General features: G+C 42.7%; 1 protein-coding gene across 1 annotated transcript in view; it reads right to left on the reverse strand.

The window, feature by feature from the left end:
* Positions 1-1,348: 1,348 nt before the first annotated feature.
* LOC121577584 (ubiquitin carboxyl-terminal hydrolase 4) overlaps positions 1,349-26,575 on the reverse strand; it is a 38,509-nt gene continuing 13,282 nt past the window's right edge. The window contains exons 7-22 of the mRNA XM_041891311.2: positions 26,069-26,212; positions 25,798-25,915; positions 21,785-21,958; positions 21,354-21,512; positions 21,002-21,226; positions 17,732-17,815; positions 11,253-11,347; positions 9,370-9,552; positions 8,965-9,194; positions 8,530-8,742; positions 8,276-8,346; positions 8,024-8,139; positions 6,172-6,321; positions 4,025-4,128; positions 2,573-2,661; positions 1,349-1,780 (exon numbers count right to left, since the gene is read on the reverse strand). Of these exons, the coding sequence (XP_041747245.2) occupies positions 1,652-1,780; positions 2,573-2,661; positions 4,025-4,128; positions 6,172-6,321; positions 8,024-8,139; positions 8,276-8,346; positions 8,530-8,742; positions 8,965-9,194; positions 9,370-9,552; positions 11,253-11,347; positions 17,732-17,815; positions 21,002-21,226; positions 21,354-21,512; positions 21,785-21,958; positions 25,798-25,915; positions 26,069-26,212 (2,284 nt within the window). The 3' untranslated portion in view covers positions 1,349-1,651. The remainder of the gene's footprint in view (positions 1,781-2,572; positions 2,662-4,024; positions 4,129-6,171; positions 6,322-8,023; positions 8,140-8,275; positions 8,347-8,529; positions 8,743-8,964; positions 9,195-9,369; positions 9,553-11,252; positions 11,348-17,731; positions 17,816-21,001; positions 21,227-21,353; positions 21,513-21,784; positions 21,959-25,797; positions 25,916-26,068; positions 26,213-26,575) is intronic.

Consider the following 26,575-nt stretch of genomic DNA (forward strand, 5'->3'; position numbering starts at 1 on the left):
TGCACTTCCCACCGTATTTATTTGGACAGTGAAGCAAACATTTGTACATTTGGCTCTCTACTCCAGTATTTTGGATTTGAGTTAAAAAAATGTCATGAGGCAACAGTTCAGAATGTCACCTTTTATTTGAGGGTATTTTCATACATATGTTTTACCGTTTAGAAATGAAAGCACTATACATCTAGTCCCATTTGATTTTTTTCCCCCTCCAAAGATCATACCCCCTAAAAATGCTAACCTCCCCTGTTATTGGTAATGGTGAAAGGTTAGCATTTTTTGGGGTGTATGCTCTTTGTTCCTCGGTCTCACTGATAATTAACCATAATCATCATGGTAGAATACATATTAATGTAGAAGTGTTCAGAAACATCTTATATTGTTATTTACAATAAAAGTGACTCCAAAATGACAATACATTATTCACCATTCAGTTCCTATTGGGCAAAACATAATACTAAACAAAAACAAAACAAACAGCAAATCCGACAAGTTTTTAGTCACAAGCTTGATGTAATTGCGTGCTAGGAATATGGGATCAAATACTAAACTTTTGACTACTTTAATACACTAGACTCAATGTGCTTTAATTTCTAAATGATGAAACAGATGTATGATTAATCCCTCATAAAAAGGTGACATTCTGTACTGTCGCCTCATGAAACATTTGATCTCAAATCCAAAATGCTGGAGTATAGAGCCAAATTTACACATTTTAGCATCACTGTCCAAATAAATACAGAGGGGAGTGTATGAGTGAGAGTTAGCATGCTGGGCTTCATAAAGAGCAGGCGCTAAGGTCTGACTGAACTCATGTCTATGAAAATAAATAGCCTCTGCCACAGCTTACATCAAGGCCCAGTAAACAGGACCTTGATCAACTAAACACTATCTACTGTGGGCACAGGCCCTGCAAGCCAACCCAGAGGAAGACTAAAATGAGAGGGCCTGAGTGTGTCTGTTTCTCTGTGTGTGTGTGTAGAAGGAACACCTCCAGCGTGACTTTCTAACTGGATCCATTCTTCACAGGAGGTAGAAAGTCACAGGATCCATCAGTATCATGTGTTGAATTGTGTGCACATCTCAATATTAAATACAATTTTGCATAAATTCACCCCTGCACTGGAGGGTTATCATCACAGACAACTCAAGGGCATGTTTCTCCTTCCCCCAGTCTGTCAGTGAAGTTGGTACAGTTCTTTACGATGTACAATTTCGAACGCTTTGGTAGAAACAAGATGCGCATTCTGCTTTTTTTGTGTGTTTTTTTACTTTTCTAGTGGGTAACAGAAAAGTTTGTGTTAATAATACCTATGCATTTTAGGGCACATCTAACATTCTGTTCGTCCAGTGAGAGGATTCTTTGCCTTTTATTCCCCTTATTTTTTACAAACCAGTAAACTAGGTTTCATACATCAGCAGGCCACCAGCTCCGGGAGGAAGTCTCGCGGGTCACGTATCCAACAAGGCTTTTGACTCTTTGTGACGATGTACGAGCAAAATAAAATAAAACACAGCGGGTACTGGGCTGGGGGGAGTTAATAATATAGACTCTGAGAAGTCTTATGTCACTGAAGTAGCTTGGTGTGTGCATCAAAGTGTCTCTTTCGTCATTATTTTTGCTTCAGTGAGTGTCCCTGAGCATCAGCGCTGCTCAGTTGGTATCCATGTGATCATCGGCTGCTTCAGTGGTGGCACCCCCCAGAGAGGCAGAGGGAGGAAGCTTGGCAGGGGCGTCGCCCGCATCTCTGCGTTGGTAAAATAGCACGTAGGCTGCTTTTGTCTGTAGAGAGGAGAGGAGGGGATAGAGTTACACTGCAGCAGCACTGACAACACCAAAGAACAGGAAGTAAATGGGAGCTTTCATCACTGCTGACGTTATTTATTAATAAACACTGGACACATGGAACAACATACACTGAGTATAACAAACATTAGGAACACTTTCCTAATATTGAGTTGCACCCCACACCACCGGCCCTCAGAACAGCCTCAATTAGTCGAGGCGTGGACTCTACAGGGTGTCGAAAGCGTTCCATAGGGATGCTGGCCCATGTTGACTCCAATGCTTCCCACAGTTGTGTCAAGTTGGCTGGATGTCCTTTGGGTGGTGGACCATTCTTGATACACACGGGAAAGTGTTGAGCGTGAAAATCCCAGCAGCGTTGCAGTTCTTGACACAAACCGGTGTGCCTGGCACCTACTACCATACCCCGTTCAAAGGCACTTAAATATTTTGTCTTGCCCATTCACCCTCAAATGGCACACAAACACAATCCATGTCTCAAGGCTTAAAAAACATTCTTTAACCCATCTCCTCCCCTTCATCTACACTGATTGAAGTGGATTTAACTAGTGACATCAATAAATGATCATAGCTTTCACCTGGATTTACCTGGTCAGTCTATGTCATGGAAAGAGCAGGTGTTCTTAATGTTTTGTATACTCAGTGTATCGTTTTTCAAATGGGTAATAACGAGTCACACGCAATAGAAATGTTTATACATAATCAAAGTTTCAAAAACGTAATATGCAGAGTTACACATGAAAGTAAGGGTTGAGGTGGCTCACTCACCACAATCTGATCCTCTGAGGCAGCCGAGACACTGCTGTCATCAAAGTAATGCCACTTCCCATCAGCTTTGTTCTTGCCGTAGGCTGTGTCTGCAGGTACAAGATATTGGAGGAACATTATAAAACTATGGTCATGGGGATCTAAAGTTGAGCTAGGATGAATATCTGATTAACTGGTTTCCACTAGCAGGCCTGGGTAGTCACCACCAAACAAGAGCTTGGCTAAAATACATGAAAAGGTTTGAGCAAATCAAAATTGATATCAAAGTTGACATTAAACGAGTAAGTGGGAACCAACATTCTAATTAAATACTGCTGATTATAAGCTCAGTTTCCTTAGAGAAAAGGTGTAAGCCAGACACCTTATCTGTTAACATACATTCTGCATGGTTGACCTGCTTCAGGTTACCAGGTACTAAAACAAATACCTTTGTCAGCAGATAGTAGTATTCAAATAACAGGAACAGAGTAAATATAAGAAGAACAATGGCCTCCGATCACCGGCAGTTAAACCTCCCTTTCAGCCTACTGTTCTGTTATCCGTTTTCCCAGCATTGCAGAGCGATTACCCAAAATGTCGGTTATTTGAGTTTTTAAACAACAAAAAAAATGTCATTGTTTTTTTTCTATGAGTTCAATGCACAGTTTCTCCAGAGATAAATCAGATCAAGCCCTGACTGTGCGATGTAGTAGGGAGTTGTTTCCAACAGGCCAATATTCTACATAGTTTAGCGCAGGAAACGTGGTAATTAACTACAATGACCATAATCCATTGCGTGCCTACTTGTTCAGTATGTGGGCAGACACAGAGGGAGAGAAGAGACAGAAGACGTGCGATCGAGAGGGATAGCAGATGCTTTGTGAGGCATCTCTACCTGAAAATACATGATCTAAGTGATTGATAGTTGGTATTCAGCAGTCATAAAAGTATGCCTTATTTACTTTGAATAACTTTTTTTTATTTTATTTTGTCAGACAGCATAGGCAGCAGCTCTATAGAGATGAGATGATGATGGAATGAAATAATAAAGTAATCAAATAAAACTAATGTAATATATACACAACTGAAATATGTGACTAAATTATGGTTAATAAGTAATAAGCAGTAGTGGACAGTCACTACCATCATGGGACTTTTATTAATTGCTTTATTCTGTGTTGTTACAGCATTTAACCCACATAATGCATAGTGCATTTATTGTAAAAGAAAAATATTGAAACCGAAATCCGTGATTTTTTTTTAAAATAATTGACTCCGAACCGACCTCAAAAAGCACTAATTGCTGAGCACTATTTCCCAGGTAAACAGTTATTTGAAATGTAACAAAGTGAGAGCTGATTGTGTCATTAATGTGGGTGGGGTAGGGTGTGTGTACTGTGTATCTCATTATCTAGGTCTGCAATTAGGATGGACCTAGCCTGGGTGTTGCTGGCAGAAGCAACCATTACTCACAGTGGCCTCCTCCCATTCCTCCATAGTGGTTGGAGACTGCTATGAGGTCATAAACATAGGGGCCGGCCTTGGGGTCACACACAAACCCAGACATGTTCAGGTCCCTGTGTGGAGAGAGAAGACATGTCATCAGCTAAACCTGCCTTTACACCCACAGACAACAACTTGGACTGACAGCTAGACACATAAGCAACAGGGCTGTACTGAAAGCCATTTTTTATTATATCAAATGTGATTCATATTGGACATGTCATCAACACTGAACCCAGTATGGGGGATGGTGATCAGCCAGTACTTCCGCTGATATGTTGGTGAGAGGGGTGAGGTACAACATATGGCTCTGTCTGTCTCAAACCTCCCCAGTAAGCATGAGTCAGGTTCTTGGAAGCAGCAGTGCTTGTCTATGTCAGTTACATTTAGTTATACTTCCTGTGTGACTCAGTAGGGGTCAGTGAACACAGCCCAGGGAGGCTCCCAGGCATTCAGCCAGACAACCTCCACACAGGTTGCTTTTATACCACAGCACAGCATTTTACTAGCTTCATGTTCCCAACCTGGGGAATAAGTTGGGTATTCTGCTAATGGAAAATACATTAAAATTACTAGTTTAGTTGAAAGGGCTTTTTTGTGATTGTGAAATCCGCTTGTGAGCAGTTATTACCGGATGCAATTATAACCACATATGCTCTTTGTCTGGTCGAGCTTGACGTCAATTTCCCTGACAGTTTAGACCCACTTCTCAAATATGTGACCATGACTTCCTCAAATGGACAAAGACAGTGTCCATTTTCTGACATATCTAGCAAACCAGCACCCTCTAGTGTAAAAGCTGTCAATACCTTGGGTCCATAAAAGTTGACTACAAAATCAAAAGGATGCTTTCATAATTTGACCTCTCAAAGTCCAAAAAGAATAAAGAGCACAGACAATGTCCCATCTTAATGTGAATAATTTATAATTTATCGATCATTTGAAACGGGACTCAATTTGGCAAGGTTACAAACCAAAATCGGTCTTCTTTTCGATATACCGACGTTAGATTTAGTTTATTCTGCCTGTTCCTTGGAATTTTCTAAATGGATTAACAATTCTACATTGAACACTGCATGGGGATGAATTATGGCCAGGACATCCATTTGGTGAGCAGGCCTAGGCTTAAAACGCACATTTTTGTTTTCATGAATTTTTACGATATAGCCAATTTTGACTTTGCGGCTGTGGTAACTAAAGACAACCGCAAAGTAGCCCAAGCGGAAAATGATGAACATTCCAAAACAGCAGCTCATTGTTGGAACACATATTTCCCTACTTCAGTCAACCAGTCCATTTAGAATTTGTGATAAAACTTTCGTAATTTGGCAAGGAATGTAGCTTGTGTATCCAATCAGTTACATACATTTTTATAGGCATTTATTTCTGTAGGCGCACACAGCACGCATGTGTAGAGGGAGAGTTAGGAACACAATTGAGTGAGTGGGACATGGAGGGGAAAGGGAATTTGAAGAGCAGCACTGTGTGACGCTTGGCTTATTTTTTGTTGTGTCCAGCAACGCACATGTACAAATGGAACACTAGAGTCAAAGCAAATTAAAGTTGTCTTCAAAACAACATTTAAACCAAATAGTTTTACAGTATTTTATTATCTCTGGTAAAGATCGAGTTTTGACTTGGTTTGAGTACTTGATTACTCACGCCCATCCCTAGACCATTCAGCACACCACTTTTAAAAAAAATATTGAATATTGAATATTTATAAAATGAATTATCTTCAAGTTGCTCAATTTGTTTACGGCTCTTTAAATCAGTTTGACCCTCTTTCTTCAAAATCTATTTCACCACCACATATGAATTCCATAAGTACTCAACAAGAAACAGACAACAGCTACGTCCCCCACATTCCAGAACAACCCCATTCTGAATTACCTACAGAGGCCCTATAATCTGGCACTCACTCCCGCCTGAGTTTGCCACGCTATCCCCGTCATTGTTAAAAAAATAAAATAAAGAGGTACCTACTGTCCAACATCCCCAGTAGCTTGACTTTTACTGTTACAAACTCTTTCTATTTGTGCAAATAAATTAACTAAAAGAGGACACGTATCTGTCAGTTATAGCAGTTCCACCTCTTGGCATAGTGTTGTCTGTACCTGACAGGGAAGTCCACAACCGTGTCCAGCTTGTCCCTCCAGCAGCGGTTGTAGGAGAAGCGCTTCAGGTGGACCACCAGGATGCGAGGCAACGACCACAAGTCAAACTTCTTCGTGGCTTGTTGGTGCTTCTTACAGGTGGGGCAATACCTGTGTGGACAAGGTGAGGCATCGTTGATATCAGTGAAACAGACAAAAACACACAAAACAACTGTCATGACTCTCCCTGGGTGAGGATCAAAGGCCTCATATCAGCCAAGACAATGTCCGACAACAACCAGACCCACTATCCCACGGTCTTGACACCTTAATACGGTCATAAATTAGAGATAGATTCTCCTGTCTCTGGCCCTAGTATGGTGAAAGGAATGTCCTTTGTTTCAGAGACTTCTTCCGCCCAAAACTTCAACATCCAACAATGAACATTGGGACAATATATTTCAACATCTAAATGTTGGGAATGATGAGAAATGGAATATGGAAAATGTATGTATATTTTGTGATGTCATTAAAAATTGTATAAAGGCGTTATAACGAAAACATTGTGACTTTAATAACTTTTACACTGTGAATATCAGGTTTACATCCTTTACCTTGTGTAGAAAATATCAAGGAGGAAGACAATGTTTCCGTGAAGATAGGAATGTGATTTTAGCTTTCTTACAAAATCATATAGATAATACTTTTGCCTCGTAACTAGCCACGCCCGAGGGAGCTCTGAGAGCGTGTCAGTATGACGGAAACGCCCCTCTTTACCAGAGTGCATAAATGACTGAGATAAGAATTATCAGATAAGACTAGATGGACCTCAAGCTGCAGCTGTTGTCCATATTGGTCCCGACCCTGAAAATCAACATGAGGTGAAGATGACAAAGTTGCCTCCACTAACAATCAATGTTACGGCTGAGTAGCTGTTCTAAGTACTGTATCTAAGAAGGTGAATTTAAGTGGGACCATCCTGTTACTCTCTTCAAACCATCGTCTACTACACTGCTCTCATCACCCCACAGGGGATCATCCACACGGCTGCCGTCCTCAGAAGACCACTTCCAGAATGAGTGAAAGTAAACAGACGACTAAGAAGAAGGACATTGTGACCTCTTGTGGACAACCTGAGCCTTACATCTGAGCCTTACATCTAAAAGGCCATCCGAAAAGAGAAGGCCCAATCGACCCTTACCACAAAGGCCTGGGTCCAACAGAGACGACAAAGACAAACACGTAAATACATGCATTACTTCTTACCAATTGGGCCGCAGTATCTGGCAAAGTATTAGGATTACTATGAGCTTAGGTCCATGTGTATCCAAGTGTTTCTGTCTCTCTTTAACTCACCATCTTTTGTAACAAGTGTCATATTGTGTTAGTCCGCTAGGGACCCATTTTCATTGTATTAAGTTTCTAATCCCTACCTATACCATGTATGTGTTTGTATCTTGTGTTATCATTTTTAATTAGTTAGTAAATAAATAATTAAATCAATTTGTGTGGTAAGGAATGATCAGTGCAGATTTAAAGAGCCTACGACTTTCACAATGAGACTGATGAGGTAAATTATTAATAAATTACTGTTAAATGATAAGAGATATCAAGATATCTTTAGAGGTAATTCGGGAAACGGTAACTTGTTAACTTTTCCTGTGGTGCCCCAAATTCCTAATGATTTACTTGTTACATGATTAATTTAATCTAGTAACAATTAAACATAGTAGGTAATTATTCAATAAATAATAGTCATCACAATAATGAAAGGCACGTCACGACAACATTACACCCTACCAAAGAAAGTAGTGGTTTCAATGATTTAGTGAGTAGAGTAATTAGGGCCTGTTTCTCTTGTGCCTGGTCTCACCATGGGTCATGCTCTCCTAGCGTCTCCATTGTGGTGAAGAGCTCGATGCATTCCCTCAGAGCCACTGTGGCTTTCTTCTTCTGGGCCTGGAGCATGCTCTCGTGCTTCTCATAGGCCTACAGTACACACAGAGGATACAGAACTGAGTCACAGAGACAGATACACACCGTATAGACATAGCCTGGCACAAACGTTGACATGATTAAAAGGGCTTTAGGTCAACCTGATCAAGTCAACTGAAACAGTACTGACCTCTGCTTCCTGATCGTCGTAACACAGTTTCTTTGTGTCCGAGTCCCAGTCAATCGCCACTGTGGAATGTGCTACGGAGGAGATAAGAGGCTTTGGTCAGCTCTCAACTCACATCGAAAGCCGGTTTTCTAATGGCAACTGAACCAACATACTTTTTAACTAAAAACATTCAGAAAACCACTTATTTCATGCCATTTTCTCCTCTTGTAACTGGTCAAAACATTGAAAAGCCAGAGGCGAGACTGAATACTAACTATTGAGTTTGAGGACGTTTCCGTCACAAGGCAGTGGACTGATGTTGGCCGTTCCGTAGGAGTTGACCATGCTGAAGGAGAAGAGTTTGGGCGGGGTGCTGGAGCACTCTTTGGTTTTAGGGCCATTCTCCAGGTCCGAGGCTTCCTCCTCCTCCCCCGACTGGCCGTTCTCTGGCTCCGGGCTCACCTGGTGATCCATGGCCTCCTCCTCACCTGGAACCAACACACACAAGTCTGAAACCCCCACATCGGATTCACACAAGCCATGTCAGCCCGTGGCAATGAAATATTTCACACACATGAATGCAAAACTAAAATGTGCTTAGTACACCTAATTTATCATGGGATAAAAAAGAAACCAATAGGTGTACGAGATGTAAGTAACTGTGCTGCCTTTACTGCTGCTGGAGCACTCTGATCCATGTTGTTGCTTACCCTCACACCTCCCATTCCCGTTGGACCTGTTGGAGGACCCCGAGTGGTTGCTGCCGTTGCTGGAGCTGCAGGACGCCCCTTCTAACAGGGGGCTACCACTCCCACTCGCTGCAGCGTTGTGATTGGAGGATGTTGCTGAGCACTCGGCTACCAGGCTGCAGCTGGCCGAGGAGGCAGAGGCGGAGGCCCTCCCCTCAACGTTGGAGCTCTGAAAGCGCTTCACGTAGCGCCTGGAATGGGAAAACAGTGGGTAAATATCACACATGTTAATCTTTTGCCACATGTGCTAAGCCCACATTTGGCACACTAAGTACATGTTCAATATCTCAAGTCTATATGCTGCATACTGTACATAAGAACACAAGTAGAAACAAAAGCAGGCCTACAGACAGACAGTGTACCCACCCAATCCTCTCCAGCACCTTCTCGTAGAGCATGTCAGCGGCCAGGTTCTGCCGGGGAACAGTAATGAGGAGGGGCTGGCCAAACAGCATGGTGCCCGTGGAGCCGCCCGTGTGCTTGGAGTGGCGCTCCCTGAAGTACACAGGCAGGTTCATCCTCTCCCTGTCCTCCTCCGCCACCTCATACCTGGACCACAAACATGGAGAATGATACAGTAGCACACTTGGGGTGTTCCTTTTTTACGATTTTAAATATGTTGTGTACATGTGGTGGATACTGTACAGTGCCTTCAGAAAGTATTCATACCACTTTACTTTTTCCACATTTTGTTGTGTTACAGCCTGAATTCAAAATGGATAAAAACAAAATGTTCCTCACCCATCTACACACCATACCCCATAATGACAAAGTGCAAACACGTTTAGCAAATGAATTGAAAATGAAACATAGAAATATCTAATTTACACCCCTGAGTCAATACATGATAGAGTCACCTTTGGCAACTATTACAGCTGTGAATCTTTCTGGGTAAGTCTAAGAGCTTTCCACACCTGGATTGTACAATATTTGCACATTATTCTTTTTTAAATTCTTCAAGCTCTGTCAAGTTAGTTGCTGATCATTGCTAGACAGCCATTTTTCAAGTCTTGCCATAGATTTTCAAGCCGATTTAGGTAAAAACTGTAACTAGGCCACTCAGGAACATTCGATGTTGTCTTGGAAATCAACTCCAGTGTAAATTTGGCCTTGTGTTTTAGGTTATTGTCCTGCTCAAAGGTGAATTTGTCTCCCAGTTTTCCTCTAGGATTTGCCTCTGCCGTTCATTTTTATCCTAAAAGATTTCCTAGTCCTACCCATAACAAGATGCAGCCACCACCATGTTTGAAAATATAAAAAGAGTGGTACTCTGATGTGTTGTGTTTGCCCCAAACATAACGCTTTGTATTCTGGACAAAAAGTTTTACTTTAGTGCATTATTGCAAACAGGATGCATGTTTGGAATATTTTTTTAATTCTTTACAGGCTTCCTTCTTTTCACTCTCATTTAGGTTAGTTTTGTGGAGTAACTACAATGTTGTTGATCCATCCTCAGTTATCTCCTATCACAGCCATTAAACTCAGTAACAGTTTTTAAGTCACCATTGGTCTTATGGTGAAATCCCTGACCGGTTTCCTTTCTCTCCTGCAACGAAGTTAGAAAGGACACCTGTATCTTTGTAGTGACTGGGTGTATTGATACACCATCCAAATTGTAATTAATCATTTCACCATGCTCAAAGGGATACTCAATATTTATTTTAACCCATCTACCAATAGGTGCCCTTTGTGAGGCATTGGAAACCCTCCCTGGTCTTTGTGGTTGAATCTGTGTTTAAAATTCACTGCTCGACTGAGGGACCTTACAGATAATTGTATGTGTGGGGTACAGAGATGAGTTATTAAAAAGTAATGTTAAACACTATTATTGCTCACACAGTGAGTCCATGCAACTCAAGTGACTTGTTAAGCAAATTTTTACTGCTGAACTTATTTTGGCTTACCATAACAAAGGTGGTGAATAATTATTGACTCAAGACATTCCGCTTTTAATTCATTAGTAAACATTTCTAAAAACATAATTCCACTTTGACATTATTAGGTATTCTGTGTAGGCCAGTGACACATCTCAATTTAATCCATTTTAAATTCAGGCTGTAACACAACAAAATGTGGAAAAAGTCAAGGGGTGTGAATACTTTCTGAAGGCACTGTGTGTGGTTATTCTGTAAACTCCTGGCTGCACAAAATAATTTCCCTGGACAATAAAGATAATGTTTGACGTCTGCTCATACCCAACCACTGTTCAATATGTTATCTTCCAGTGCAAGAGAAGAGACAATGCTTACACAAATATGTCATCTTTCTCCATGATGTGGTTGAGGCCGTCGTCTCGTCTGTAGATCTTGTGGAACCGGTGATTGTAAACATCAGCCACCACCATCTAGGAAGATAGGAGGGAGCATTTATGGTTTCCTCTCAACTGGAGTCACTTTATCAGACCCGTCAGTGGGACAAAACGTTATCCTCACAATTGAAAAAAGGCTATAAAAGAATGAAATTATGTTAGCCTAATATACACATTTCCTGGCATCCAGATTCTCATACCATCATACCGTTTCTGTTCCATACCGGGGTATACGGATTACCGGAAGTGCACACAAGGGGCGCTATATATACAGTACCAGTCCAAAGTTTGGACACCTACTCATTTAAGGTATTTTCTTTATTTTTACTATTTTCTACATTGTAGAATAATAGTGAAGACATCAAAACGATGAAATAACACATATGGATTTATGGAATAACCCAAAAAGTGTTAAACAAATCAAAATATATTTTATTTTTCAGATTCTTCAAATAGCCACCCTTTGCCTTGATGACAGCTTTGCACACTCTTGGCATTCTCTCAACCAGCTTCACCTGGAATGCTTTTCCAACAGTCTTGAAGGAGTTCCCACATATGCTGAGCACTTGTTGGCTGCTTTTCTTTCACTCTGCGGTCCAACTCATCCCAAACCATCTCAATTAGGTTGAGGTCGGGTGATTGTAGAGGCCTGGTCATCTGATGCAGCACTCCATCACTCTCCTTCATGGTCAAATAGCCCTTACACAGCCTGGAGGTGTGTTGGGTCATTGTCCTGTTGAAAAACAAATGATAGTCCCACTAAGCCCAAACCAGATGGGATGGCGTATCGCTGCAGAATGCTGTGGTAGCCATGCTGGATAAGTGTGCCTTGAATTCTAAATAAATCACTGACAGTGTCACCAGCAAAGCACCCCCACACCATCACACCACCTCCTCCATGCTTCACGGTGGAACCACACATGCGGAGATCATACGTTCACCTACTCTGTGTCTCACAAAGACACGGCGGTTGGGAAAAAAAATCTCACATTTGGACTCATCAGACCAAAGGACAGATTTCCACCGGTCTAATGTCCATTGCTCGTGTTTCTTGGCCCAAGCAAGTCTCTTCTTCTTATTGGTGTCCTTGAGTAGTGGTGTATTTGCAGCAATTCGATTCACGCAGTCTCCTCTGAACAGTTGATGTTGAGATGTGTCTGTGACTTGAACTCTGTGAAGCATTTATTTGGGCTGCAATCTGAGGTGCAGTTATTCTAATTACTTATCCTCTGCAGCAGAAGTAACTCTGGGTCTTCCTTTCCTGTGGCGGTCCTCATGAGAGCCAGTTTCATCATAGCGCTTGATGGTTTTTGCGACTGCACTTGAAGAAACTTTCAAAGTTCTTGAAATTTTCCGGATTGACTGACCTTCATGTCTTAAAGTAATGGACTGTCGAATCTCTTTGCTTATTTGAGCTGTTCTTTCCATAATATGGACTTGGTCTTTTACCAATAGGGCTAGCTTCTGTATACCATCCCTACCTTGTCACACCACAACTGATTGGCTCAAACGCATTGAGGAAAGAAATTCACAAATTAACTTTTAACAAGGTACACCTTTTAATTTAAATGCATTCCAGGTGACTAGATGTCAACATCAGGCTTCTTGCTTCATCTGCTTGGTGTGTTGACACACTAGTGGTTTGTTGTGGCCGAGTATTGGTGCTAAACCGTGTTGTTGGAGTCCGGCATGCTAGTTGGCTGTGGCGTCATATGACTAGGTGCCCTGTACGATTTTCACGGAAGAATACTGTACCAAGTTAGCTAGCTGAATAAATGAAGTTAGTCTATTCCTAGAAAACATTGAACCGCTGTAGTTTACAATAATTATAGTTTCTGAGGTGGAAGTTGGGAGAGTTACATTTGGTGTTTCAGTGAAACGTAAGTGAGGGAGGCCCCGCTCTCTCGCTTTCCCAGATGTTTAGTTCATTTCATTCCGATCGCCTTTGCATTATTGTAGCCATTTTCTGTGGCCTGTCAACTATGCCTCTGTCTATCCCTGTTCTCTCCTCTCCGCACAGGCTATACAAACGCCTCACACCGCGTGGCTGCTGCCTCTCTAACCTGGTGGTCCCTGCACGCACCACCCACGTGGAGTTCCAGGTCTCCGGCAGCCTCTGGAACTGCCGTTCTGCGGCCAACAAGACCTCAAAGTTAATCTCAGCCTATGCTACCCTCCAGTCCCTCGACTTCTTGGCGCTGACGGAAACATGGATTACCACTGAAAACACTGCTACTCCTACTGCTCTCTCCTCGTCTGACCATGTGTTCTCGCATACCCCGAGAGCATCTGGTCAGCGGGGTGGTGGCACAGGAATCCTCATCTCTCCCAAGTGGACATTTCTCTTTTTTCCCATGACCCATCTGTCTATCTCCTCATTTGAATTCCATGCTGTCAAAGTCACTAGCCCATTCAAGCTTAACATCCTTGTCATTTATCGCCCTCCAGGTTCCCTTGGAGAGTTCATCAATGAGCTTGACGCCTTGATAAGTTCCTTTCCTGAGGATGGCTCATCCCTCACAGTTCTGGGTGACTTCAACCTCCCTACGTCTACCTTTGACTCATTTCTCTCTGCCTCCTTCTTTCCACTCCTCTCCTCTTTTGACCTCACACTCTCCCCCTACTCACAAGGCAGGCAATACGCTTGACCTCATCTTTACTAGATGCTGTTCTTCTACTAATCTCACTGCAACTCCCCTTCATGTCTCCGACCACTACTTTGTATCCTTTTCTCTCTCGCTCTCCTCCAACACTACTCACTCTGCCCCTACTCAGATGGTAATGCGCCGTCGCAACCTTCGCGCTCTCTCTCTCTCTTCCGCTACTCTCTCCTCTTCCATCCTATCATTTCTTCCCTCTGCTCAATCCTTCTCCCTCCAATCTCCTGATTCTGCCTCCTCAACCCTCCTCTCCTCCCTTTCTGCATCCTTTGACTCTCTATGTCCCCTATCCTCCCGGCCGGCTCGGTCCTCCCCTCCTGCTCCGTAGCTTGACGACTCATTGCGAGCTCACAGAACAGGGCTCCGGGCAGCCTGCGGACCTGGCATCTTTTCACTCCCTCCTCTCTACATTTTCTTCATCTGTTTCTGCTGCTAAAGCCACTTTCTACCACTCTAAATTCCAAGCATCTGCCTCTAACCCTAGGAAGCTCTTTGCCACCTTCTCCTCCCTGCTGAATCCTCCCCCTCCTCCCTCTCTGTGAATGACTTCGTCAACCATTTTGAAAAGAAGGTTGACGACATCCGATCCTCGTTTGTTAAGTCAAATGACACTGCTGGTCCTGCTCACACTGCCCTACCTATGCTTTGACTTCTTTCTCCCCTCTCTCTCCAGATGAAATCTTGCGACTTGTGACGGCCGGCCGCCCAACAAACTGCCCGCTTGACCCTATCCCCTCCTCTCTTCTCCAGACCATCTCAGGTGACCTTCTCCCTTACCTCAACTCGCTCATCAACTCATCCTTGACCGCTGGCTATGTCCCTTCCGTCTTCAAGAGAGCGAGAGTTGCACCCCTTCTCAAAAAACCAACACTCGATCCCTCTGATGTCAACAACTACAGACCAGTATCCATTCTTTCTTTTCTCTCCAAAACTCTTGAGCGTGCCGTCTTCAGCCAACTCTCTTGCCATCTCTCTCAGAATGACCTTCTTGATCCAAACCAGTCAGGTTTCAAGACTGGTCATTCAACTGAGACTGCTCTTCTCTGTGTCACGGAGGCTCTCCGCACTGCTAAAGCTAACTCTCTCTCCTCTGCTTTTGTCCTTCTAGACCTGTCTGCTGCCTTTGATACTGTGAACCATCAGATCCTCCTCTCCACCCTCTCCGAGTTGGGCATCTCCGGCGCGGCTCACTCTTGGATTGCGTCCTACTTGACCGGTCGCTCCTACCAAGTGGCGTGGCGAGAATCTGTCTCCGCACCACGTGCTCTCACCACTGGTGTCCCCCAGGGCTCAGTTCTAGGCCCTCTCCTATTCTTGCTATACACCAAGTCACTTGGCTCTGTCATATCCTCACATGGCCTCTCCTATCATTGCTACGCAGGCGACACATAACTCATCTTCTCCTTTCCCCCTTCTGATAACCAGGTGGCGAATCGCATCTCTGCATGTCTGGCAGACATATCAGTTTGGATGACGGATCACCACCTCAAGCTGAACCTCGGCAAGACGGAGCTGCTCTTCCTCCCGGGGAAGGACTGCCCGTTCCATGATCTCGCCATCACGGTTGACAACTCCGTTGTGTCCTCCTCCCAGAGTGCGAAGAGCCTTGGCGTGACCCTGGACAACACCCTGTCGTTCTCCGCTAACATCAAGGCGGTGACCCGATCCTGTAGGTTCATGCTCTACAACATTCGGAGAGTACGACCCTGCCTTACACAGGAAGCGGCACAGGTCCTAATCCAGGCACTTGTCATCTCCCGTCTGGATTACTGCAACTCGCTGTTGGCTGGGCTCCCTGCCTGTGCCATTAAACCCCTACAACTCATCCAGAATGCCGCAGCCTGTCTGGTGTTCAACCTTCCCAAGTTCTCTCACGTCACCCCGCTCCTCCGTACACTCCACAGGCTTTCAGTTTAAGCTCGCATCTGCTACAAGACCATGGTGCTTGCCTACGGAGCTGTGAGGGGAACGGCACCTCCGTACCTTCAGGCTCTGATCAGTCCCTACACCCAAACGAGAGCATTGCGTTCATCCACCTCTGGCCTGCTGGCCCCGCTACCTCTGCGGAAGCACAGTTCCCGCTCAGCCCAGTCAAAACTGTTCGCTGCTCTGGCACCCCAATGGTGGAACAAGCTCCCTCACGACGCCAGGACAGCGGAGTCACTCACCACCTTCCGGAGACACTTGAAACCCCACCTCTTTAAGGAATACCTGGGATAGGATAAAGTAATCGTTCTACCCCCCCTTACCCCACCCCCAAAAAATAAAAAAATAAAATAAACATATTGTAATGTGGTTATCCCACTGGCTATAAGGTGAATGCACCAATTTGTAAGTCGCTCTGGATAAGAGCGTCTGCTAAATGACGTAAATGTGTAAATGTAAATGTTCTCTCAACCAGCTTCATGAAGCTGGTTGAGAGAATGCCAAGAGTGTGCAAAGCTGTCATCAAGGCAAAGGGTGGCTATCTGAAGAATCTCAAATATAAAATAACACTTTTTTGGTTACTACATGATTCCATGTGTTATTTCATAGTTTTGATGTCTTCACTATTATTCTACAATATGAAAATAGTAAAAATAAAGAAAAACCATTGAATGAGTAGGTGTGTCCAAACTTTTGACTGGTACTATATATATATATATATTATTTTTTTTGGGTGTGAATTTCTCTAGTCTGGGCACCAGTCTTTAGCTAACGTTCCACTCCTTGCTTTTCGGCAATCTCAACATTCAATATGCAGCTGGATATACAGAGTTGCTCATTAGTTGTTGGAAATAACATTAATACTTTCCATGACAACATGTGGAGCCTGAAAAATAGAATTTTTAAGGTAGCTTAATGGTTAAGAGTGATGTGCCAGTCACCGAAAGGTCGCTGGTTCCAATCCCCGAGCCGACTAGGTGAAAAATCTGTCGGTGCCCTTGAGCAAGGCACTTAACCATAATTGCTCCTGTAAGTCGCTCTGGATAAGAGCGTCTGCTAAATATAAAAATAAAAGAAATAACTAAGTCAAAAACAAATAGCTGGCTGTTAGCTAGGCAAGTTGTTGTATTTTGAGGCTTAAAATAAATGCAAATAGGTTTTGTGGTTGGAATTGCAGTGTGTATTTAGTTTGAGAATTTAGATGTGAGCTAGCAACTTTTGACATTCTGGTTTTGTGTGGACAAACAAAAAATGGTTGCTTAGCAACCTAATACCAATGTGGTCTGTGGAGAAAGTGATATAGTTCCAATATTTGTATCATTATTGTGATTGGAGGATAGCTGTGAGGGTTATCAAATCAGGATCAACTCCTCTGTTCTCGAGCTCATTAATGATATAAAATATTTGAAGATGGCAGAAAGGCCAGACTCTTTGGCAATGACAAGGTGTGGAATGTTAGCTAAAGAGACTGGTAACTCAGGCTATAATGTCTCTGCTGTAACCAAGAAGCTTGATCTTGACATCTAGCCACTTAGCTAGCAAGTTAACAGTTATAACTTATAGTTATAAGCAGTGGCGTAGCACATTTTAAAAAAACGTTATTGAAAATCATACTGTCAATTTTTCTAAATATACCGTTTATACCATATACCAGAGTATCGCCAAGCCTACTGGCCGATAATTTTAATCCTATCAAGTCACAACCAAAATGTCATCATGAGCGCATAACCATAAAGGACATGGGTGCAAATGCCAGGCAGGGACTGTAAAAAGAGAGTCTAAAAGTACAATGGCCCTCATTCAGCTAGCAGCACATAAAGGGTAAAGCTCTCACATTCTCAGCAGGGATTCCAGAGAGCCTGGACAAGGCGCTGCACAGGTCTGTCACTGAGCCAAGCTTGGGGACCACCACTCGGTACTGGGGAAGAGAAAAAAGAGAGATGCAGAGGGAGAGAAAGAGAAGGATGGAGAGAGACAAGATATTTTGACTTCTGTCTACATAGATGTCATGACCTCAGTCGGTGAACCGCGGCCCACTCTGAAATCGAAGAGAGCACGGCAGCATGTACAAAGACCACTCTGTTTCTAGGTCCCCATTGAAACTGGTCTGGTTTTGATAACCACCTCAATTAGTATTATATGCAAATGTCTTATTTACATTGCAGACATCACGAGAACAGAAACACAATTTTGGCACCTCTAAATCAAAATTGTGTTAGTAGAACATTATCTATGTACACAGACACGGTATTTAAATGAAATTCAACTAGCCCAGGTTTAGCCTAAATGTTTTGTCTGAGGCTGTGCTTAAGATTGTTATTATGAAATGTAGATGGTCCCCTAAGAGTATCAAATTCCTTGGCATTCTAATAACCCCCAGCCACAGGGATATTTTTGGAGAGAATATGAAACCCTTACTTCTAAAAATGAAGAATGACTTTGCTAGATGGTCAAAAATCTTTCATTATGGGGTAAAATTAATTATATTAAAATGATGCTGGCACCTGTAATATATTATCTTCTAGCTCATCTCCCTCTATACATCCCAGATTATTACTTTAAAGATATTGACAGGCATGTTTTGATTTTCTTTGGGGTAACTCAGCAGTTTAGGTTAAATAAAAAGTAAGTCTCCCCCAAAAAAGGTGGATCTGGTCTCCCTAACTTCAGGTGGTACTACTGGGCTATCAATGTCAAACAAATCAGTATTTGGTTGCCATGTCGGAAGGGAGGGGCTAAACCAGGCTGGTACCAGCTGGAGTCTGAGGCCCATGGGGGTATCGCCCTGGCTTGGAATTTGTTGCACTGTATGACCACAACTGAAGGATCACCCCACTGTTACAAACACTAGAACCTTGTGGGGTAAGATACAAAGAGCCTCAAGCCCCTCTGTGGCACAATAAGCGTATCCCAATTGGAGGTTAAAAAAAATAAAGAATTGGGTACAGTGGCAACAAGTAGGAACCAATTATCTGTTGGATTTATTTGATGAGCAGTCTAAGCAATTCTTAAGCTTTCCCCAAATTACTAAGAAATATAAGCTGCCACAGAATTAATATTGGAGACACCTCCAGCTACATAGTTCTTTGTGAAAATGTTTGGGAAGCCCCCTTACCTGTCCCATAGCAAGCCCAATTGAAGAAATAATTTATAATCTGCTACTGGACCAATTTTCTGATCCTTTAAATAAGATTAAAGTACAATGGACAAAAGATTTGGCTCTAGATACAGTCCCAGTCAAGATTTTGGACTAACCTACTCATTCAAGGGTTTTTATTTGTACTATTTTCTACATTGTAGAATAATAGTGAAGACATCAAAACTATGAAATAACACATATGGAATCAAGTAGTAACCCAAAAACTGTTAAACAAATCAAAATATATTTTATATTTGAGATTCTTCAAAGTAGCCACCCTTCGCCTTGATGACAGCTTTGCACACTCTTGGCATTCTCTCAACCAGCTTCATGAGGAATGCTTTTCCAACAGTCTTGAAGGACTGTTGCATTTATTTGGGCTGCAATCTGAGGTGCAGTTAACTCTAATTAACTTATCATCTGCAGCAGAGGTAACTCTGGGTCTTCCTTTCCTGTGGCGGTCATCATGAGCGTCAGTTTCATCATAGCGCTTTATGGTTTTTGAGACTGCACTTGAAGAAACGTTCAAAGTTCTTGAAATATTCTGGATTGACTGACCTTCATGTCGTAAATGTTAAAGTAATGATGGACTGTCGTTTCTCTTTGCTTATTTGAGCTGTTCTTGCCATAATATGGACTTGGTATTTTACCAAATAGGGCTATCTTCTGTATACCACCCCTACCTTGTCACAACATAACCGATTTGCTCAAACACATTAAGGAAAGAAATTCCACAAATTAACTTATAACAAGGCACACCTTTTAATTTAAATGCATTCCAGGTGACTACCTAATGAAGCTGGTTGAGAGAATGCCAAGAGTGTGCAAAGCTGTCATCAAGGCAAAGGGTGGCTACTTTGAAGAATCTCAAATATAAAATATATTTGATTTGTTTAACACTTTATTGGTTACTACATGATTCAATATGTGTTATTTCATAGTTTTGATGTCTTCACTGTTATTCTACAATGTAGAAAATAGTAAAAATAAAGAAAAACCCATGAATGAGTAGGTATGTCCAAACTTTTGACTGGTACTGTATATCCCATGAAGAGTAAAAATCATGCTTGTCTAATTTGAATACTATGTATAAAGAAATGGGAAATACATTTATTCAATTGGACTCCACAATGTTAATACCAGAAGACCGATGTTGGAGATGTAAAGGTTATGATGCCTCTATTATACATATACTCTGGTCATGTCCAGCGCTAAAAGATTGGTGGAATAATATACAACATTTACATTTTAGTCATTTAGCAGACGCTCTTATCCAGAGCGACTTACAGCTAGTGAGTGCATACATTTTCATACTGGCCCCCCATGGGAAACGAACCCACAACCCTGGCGTTGCAAGCGCCATGCTCTACCAACTGAGCTACAGGGGACAGGCAACAAGTTGTATTTCAGGTTATTAAGACAGTTCCTGATCACTGTAAAACTGTATATGTTAGGCTCAACAACTGACCTTAAGGACTATGTTTTCACTTCCTTTGAAAAGAGATGGCTTATCCTGGCCATCACAACAGCTAAGCGCTTACTCTTAAGGCATTGGAAGAAAGAATATCCCCCTCCCTTTGATGAATGGGCCAGTACCATGGCACAGCTGGCTAGCTATGGGAGAGTTTCTTACCAGTTTCTGGGTAAACTAGACTACTTTGAATATACTTGGGGCCCCTTTCATTGCATGGTCAAATGGACCTCAAAAGGTGAAATGTATCTGAAGTCAGTTTATAATGTGGTGAAGCAGTGGTGCTATTATTTATTTTTAATTTATTTTTCTCTCTTGTTTTTGGTGTGTCTGATATCATTGTTTGGTTTTATATTATGTTTATATTACTCTGCATTTATCATGTCCTTTTGTTGTTGTGAAATCCTTAATAAATAAAAAATGATTGCTATTATGATGAGTGTCTAACTACATTGAGGGGGAAAAGCAGCGCCCGTCCAGTGTGTGTGTGTTACCTGCGTGGGTCTGGAATCGGGGTCGATGCGGACCAAGAACACCTCCATAGTTCGGTCCTTCTTCATGGGCAGAGGGAGTGTGAGGTAGCAGAATGGGTCAAAGGTCACAGAGACCTTGGCACACTCTGGACACACCAGAGTGGATTTGAACAGGCCATGGAATATGTCCACAATGATTGAGTCATTGCGCAGGCGATGGTTAGTCCATGCTTCCTTAGCTACAATCTGTCATTCAGAAGAAAAAAAACTGTTAGAGATTTGTACAGAGGTGATCTCAAACATAATAGGACTTAATGACAATGCTATGGGAAATCTTCCTTACTAGCATCACCAAGATTGTGTGTATGTGTACCTCGTCTGGCCGCCCCCCTGCGTCCTGCAGGGCCAGGTAAGGCTTCTTTTTAACGCGGTTCAGGTCTTCGTGGAGCCCGTCCATCAGGAAGGCCAGCAACTCCTGGGAGTCCTGCTGCTGGTACCCTGAAAACTGGGGGGCGAAGCGGCCCACTTGGGTCTGGGATAAAGGGGGAACATAGGGTGGAGGTTAGCAGACTGTGCAGCTTGTCAATCACACGTGTTATAGTAATTATGACAGATAGCTTCATGCTCATTGCTATGTCTGCAATGAGTTCGTAAGATAGTAACTGGTAACTGGCTGTATTGCAGAAATCTACTGGTAACTGACTGAATTAGAAAAATCTAAAGGTCAAAAAGAGGACGAGGAAGGTGCACTACATTGCAGTAGCCTATAGAAATTCAGTCTTATGTATCTGTGGCACTGCTCACTTTAAAGGTGCGGGGAGCCACATAGCTGCTGCGGCTAAGCCACATCTGCTTGACCAGGTCTGCGTAGGCCTCTGCGATCTCCCCCCTCATTCCTAATGGATTCTCCCGGTTGATCTCCGCCTCATACTGGTCATCCAGGAAGTATTCAGTGAGAGGGCACGCATTGCTCAGGCACTGCAACAAAACAGTGAGGTGAATAAGGCAGAAATATACAGTTCAAACCTTGCTTGGTGTGTGTTTGTGTGTCAGAGAGCCTGTCTAAGCCTGAGAGAGAGTTAGTCAGTGGCCTGCTCTTCCACACCATCAACTGGTTTAGAGAGGTCAGTACAACTCGGTCTTAGACAAGGGAAATATGCTCTATAGCAAGACATGTCGTGAAACTTAAATTAATAGTCAGGCATTCATTTGCTTAAATCACTGATCAAAACAGGCGCTTATTAGAGACAGGCTTCTATTTGAGCCAGGCGTCTATTTCCTTGACGCACACAGCTTTTGCTCATTTGCCTAGTTAACTGAAGAACTATAATATCCTATGCTTCACAGAGTCGTGGCTGAACGATGACAAGGTTAACATAAATCTAGCTGGTTTTTCTATGCATCAGCAGGACAGAAAGGCAGCGTCTCGTAAACCCAAGAGTTGGGGTGTGTGTCTCTTTGTTAACAACAGCTGGTGTGCAATCTCTAGAAATTACTAATGATAAGCTGTAGACCACACAATTTACCATGACAGTTTTTATCTATATTTTCGTAGCTGTCTAATTACCACCACAAACCGATGATGGCACTAAGACCATACTCAACAAGCTATATTGGGCCATAAGCCAACAAGAAAATGCTCATCCAGAGGCAGCGCTCCTAGTGGCCGGTGATTTTAATGCAGGAAAACTGAAATCTGTTTTACCTCATTTCTACCAGCATGTCACCTGTGAAACTAGATGGGGAAAAAAACTCTAGAACACCTTTACACCACACAGAGACGCATACAAAGCTCTCCCTCGCCTTCCGTTTGGAAAATCTGACCATAGCTATCCTCCTGATTCCTGCATACAAGCAAAAACTCAAACAGGAAGTACCAGTGACACACTCAATTCGGAAGTGGTCCGATGAAGCGGATGCTAAGATGCAGGACTGTTTTGCTAGCACAGACTGGAATATGTTTCGGGATTCATCCGATGGCATTGAGGAGTTTACCACATCAGTCACCGGCTTCATTAATAAGTGTATCCCCACAGTGTCCGTACGTACATATCCCAACCAGAAGACATGGATTACAGGCAACATCTGCACTGAGCTAAAGGCTAGAGCTGCCGCTTTTAAGGAGAGGGACACTATCCCGGACGATTATGAGAAATCCCGCTACGCCCTCCGACAGACCATCAAACAGGAAAAGCGTTAATACAGGACTGAGATCGAATCATACTACATTGGCTCCGACACTCGTCGGATGTGGCAGGGCTTGCAATCTATCAAAGATTACAAAGGGAAACCCAGCCATGAGCTGTCCAATGACACAAGCCTACCAGACGAGCTAAAAGTCTTCTATGCTCGCTTAGAGGCAAGCAACACTGAACCAAGCTTAAGTGCACCAGCTGTTCCGGACAACTGTGTGATCACACTCTCCGTAGCCGATGTGAGTAAGACCTTTAAACAGGTTAACATTCACAAGGCCGCGGGGCCAGACGGATTACCAGGACACATACTCAGAGCATGCGCTGACCAGCTGGCAAGTGTCTTCACTGATATTTTCAACCTCTCCCTGACCCAGTCTGTAATACCAACATGTTTCAAGCAGACCACAATAGTCCCTGTGCCAAAGAACACCAAGGAAACCTGTCTAAATGACTATCGCCCCGTAGCACTCACATCTGTAGCCATGAAATGCTTTGAAAGGCTGGTCATGGCTCACATCAACACCATCATCCCAGACACCCTGGACCCACTCCAATTTTCCCCAACATATCCACAGATGACGCAATCTCTATTGCACGCCACACTGCCCTTTCCCACTTGGACAAAAGGAACACCTACGTGAGAATGCTGTTTATTGACCACAGCTCAGCGTTCAACACCAGTGCCCTCGAAGCTCATCACTAAGCTAAGGTCCCTAGGACTGAACACCTCAACATATCTGCAACACATCCACCACGCTGACCTTCAACACAGGGACCCTCAGGGGTGAGTGCTTAGTCCCCTCCTGCACTCCCACGACTGCGTCATCGTGCACGACTCCAACACCATCATTAAGTTGGCCGACAACACGACGGTGGTAGGCCTGATCACAGACGACGAGACAGCCTATAGGCAAAAGGTCAGAGACCTGGCAGTGTGGTGCCAGGACAACTTCTTCCTCAACGTCAGTAAGACAAAGGAGCTGATCGTGGACTACAGAAAACGGAGGGCCAAGCACGCCCCCATTCACATCGACGGGACTGTAGTGGACCGGGTCAAGAGCTTCAAGTTAGGCTTGGGAGGTATTCAGATTGTAATACCAGCACTGAACACAAGGTTAGCAATGCTAACAAGTACATGTAAAATCCCATAAAGAATACTAACTAAATGCTAACGAGCGAATTGAACATTTTATATAGTCTGTGATCTAAAGTATTTGCAGCACAGACATCCCAGCTCATAAAGTTATACAAGTAGCAAAAAAATGCAACTCAGTTTTCTGCACGCACAAAACAAATATTAGACAAAAGGCGCTTGATCCAGGAGGGAATTCTCTGCTGTTACCAAGCGGAGCAGGATTTTGGAAGAAGCTAACCACTTAGCTAGATAGCTAACTAGCTACTAAATGAGCAAACCAAATGCACAACAGCAGAACACTTAGCACATTATAAACAGTTAATAGTTAAGATATATATATACTGAAAAATATAAACGCAACATGCAACAATTTAAACTATTTTACTGAGTTACAGTTTATATAAGGAAATCAGTCAATTGATATAAATAAATTAGGCCCTAATCTATGGATTTAACATGACTGGGCAGGGGCGCAGCCATGGGTGCGCCTGAGAGCGCATAGGTCCACCCACTTGGGAGCCAGGCCCAGCCAATCAGAACAGAGTTTTTCCCCACAAAAGGGCTTTATTACAGACAAAAATACTCCTCAGTTTCATCAGCTGTCCGGGTGGCCATCTATCCTGTTGCCTAGTCACTTTACCCCTACCTATATGTACAGTACATAGCTACCTCAATTACCTCGTACCCCTGCAAAGACTTGGTACTGGTACTCCCTGTATATAGCCATGTTATTTTAACTCATTATTTGTATTCGTTATTCACTGTGTAATTATTCCTTGTGTCACTATTTATATATTTTTATTTATTTATCTTTAAATCTGCATTGTTGGAAATCGACCCGTAAGTAAGCACTTCACTGTTAGTCTACACCTGTTGTCTACGAAGCATGTGACAAATAACATTCCAGCATTCACTTACAGCATTTTAATAAATGTCTTCCTTTCCTGCATTCATGTGTTATCATTTACACACTGTCATGTTTATGTTGTCTTAGTACGCCTCTAAAAAAATATATAAATAAAACTTCCTTTACAGTATAATTATTCTCCTATTTGACAGTGCATTTTTAGCAGTTCTTACTTCTGCCGATTTCTGGGGAGTCTGTACTCCCGAAGACTACTGTTTTTGTGCTTGCCAGTTAGCTAGCAGTTCTCAGCTATTAGCAGCAAATGGCTAGCAGTTTCTTACTGGAGATAAAAATGGATGATTGCCATCATTTTTAAGACATTACAGAATTATTTATGTAACAAGTCAAACATTAAACCTAGTAAACAACTCATGGTAACCTTGTAAACAATGTATTTATTTGAAACAGGCTTTTATTTGCTGAAATGTGTGCTGTTGCCCGGCTATTAAAAAGGGACAGGCGGCTATAGACTGAGTTTAATTGAACTTTTACAGTACCCAATATTTGCTGTGGTCCATATGAATTCTTTGTGTAGTATATGCTAATGTAAGTTTGCACACAGACCTCGTGTGCGTGTTACCTGGAGGGCGGAGTTCATGAAGCAGGTGTTGCCTAGGTTACTGAGACCACAGAGGCCAGGTTGGGATGGTGACTCTCTGTAATTGTAGGAGGAGCTGTATGAATTGTAACCTCCCAATCTGTAGAAACAGTAAGGTTGAGTCCAGTGTTTAACAGGTAAAACATCAATGGATTATATAAATATTCCTAAACATAAATGGGACTCCATTGACTAGTGATATCCCAGTGACTTCGCATATTGTGGCATAGTGATAAAATCACAGTTTGCTTGCCTATTGCCAGAGGAGGTGCTGTTGTTCAGTGTATAGCCAGAGTTGCTGCTGTCCCCATTGGTTACTGTTGAGGAGATAGTTGCCGACGAGTTAGAAGAGAGCTTTGGAGAGGTAGTGAAATTCCTGGATGTAGCCGTACTGGATCTGAATAACATGAACATAGACAACTTACTTGACAAGTTTCAGACACACATTATTTGATATATACTATTTTGTGCAAGCAAACATTAGGGTTGGGCGGTATCCAGATTTTCATATCATCCTTCTCTCATCCCGGGATTTACGGTATTACTGGCATAGTCCACAAGGGGGCTAAAAATACCATTGGATGTCTATTACCAGAATGCTAACAAAGTTAGCACAAGTAATAGTGCATTTCCATGAAGGCTGCTAACTAAATATGCTAACAAGCGCAAACTATAATAAACAAATGGCAAATACAGGCAATCCAGCTCATAAAGTAATACATAGGTAGAACCTACCGAATGTCATTTTGGGTGAGTTGAC

The sequence above is a fragment of the Coregonus clupeaformis genome, chromosome 12 (genome assembly GCF_020615455.1).
Source record: "Coregonus clupeaformis isolate EN_2021a chromosome 12, ASM2061545v1, whole genome shotgun sequence".
Taxonomy (NCBI): domain Eukaryota; kingdom Metazoa; phylum Chordata; class Actinopteri; order Salmoniformes; family Salmonidae; genus Coregonus; species Coregonus clupeaformis.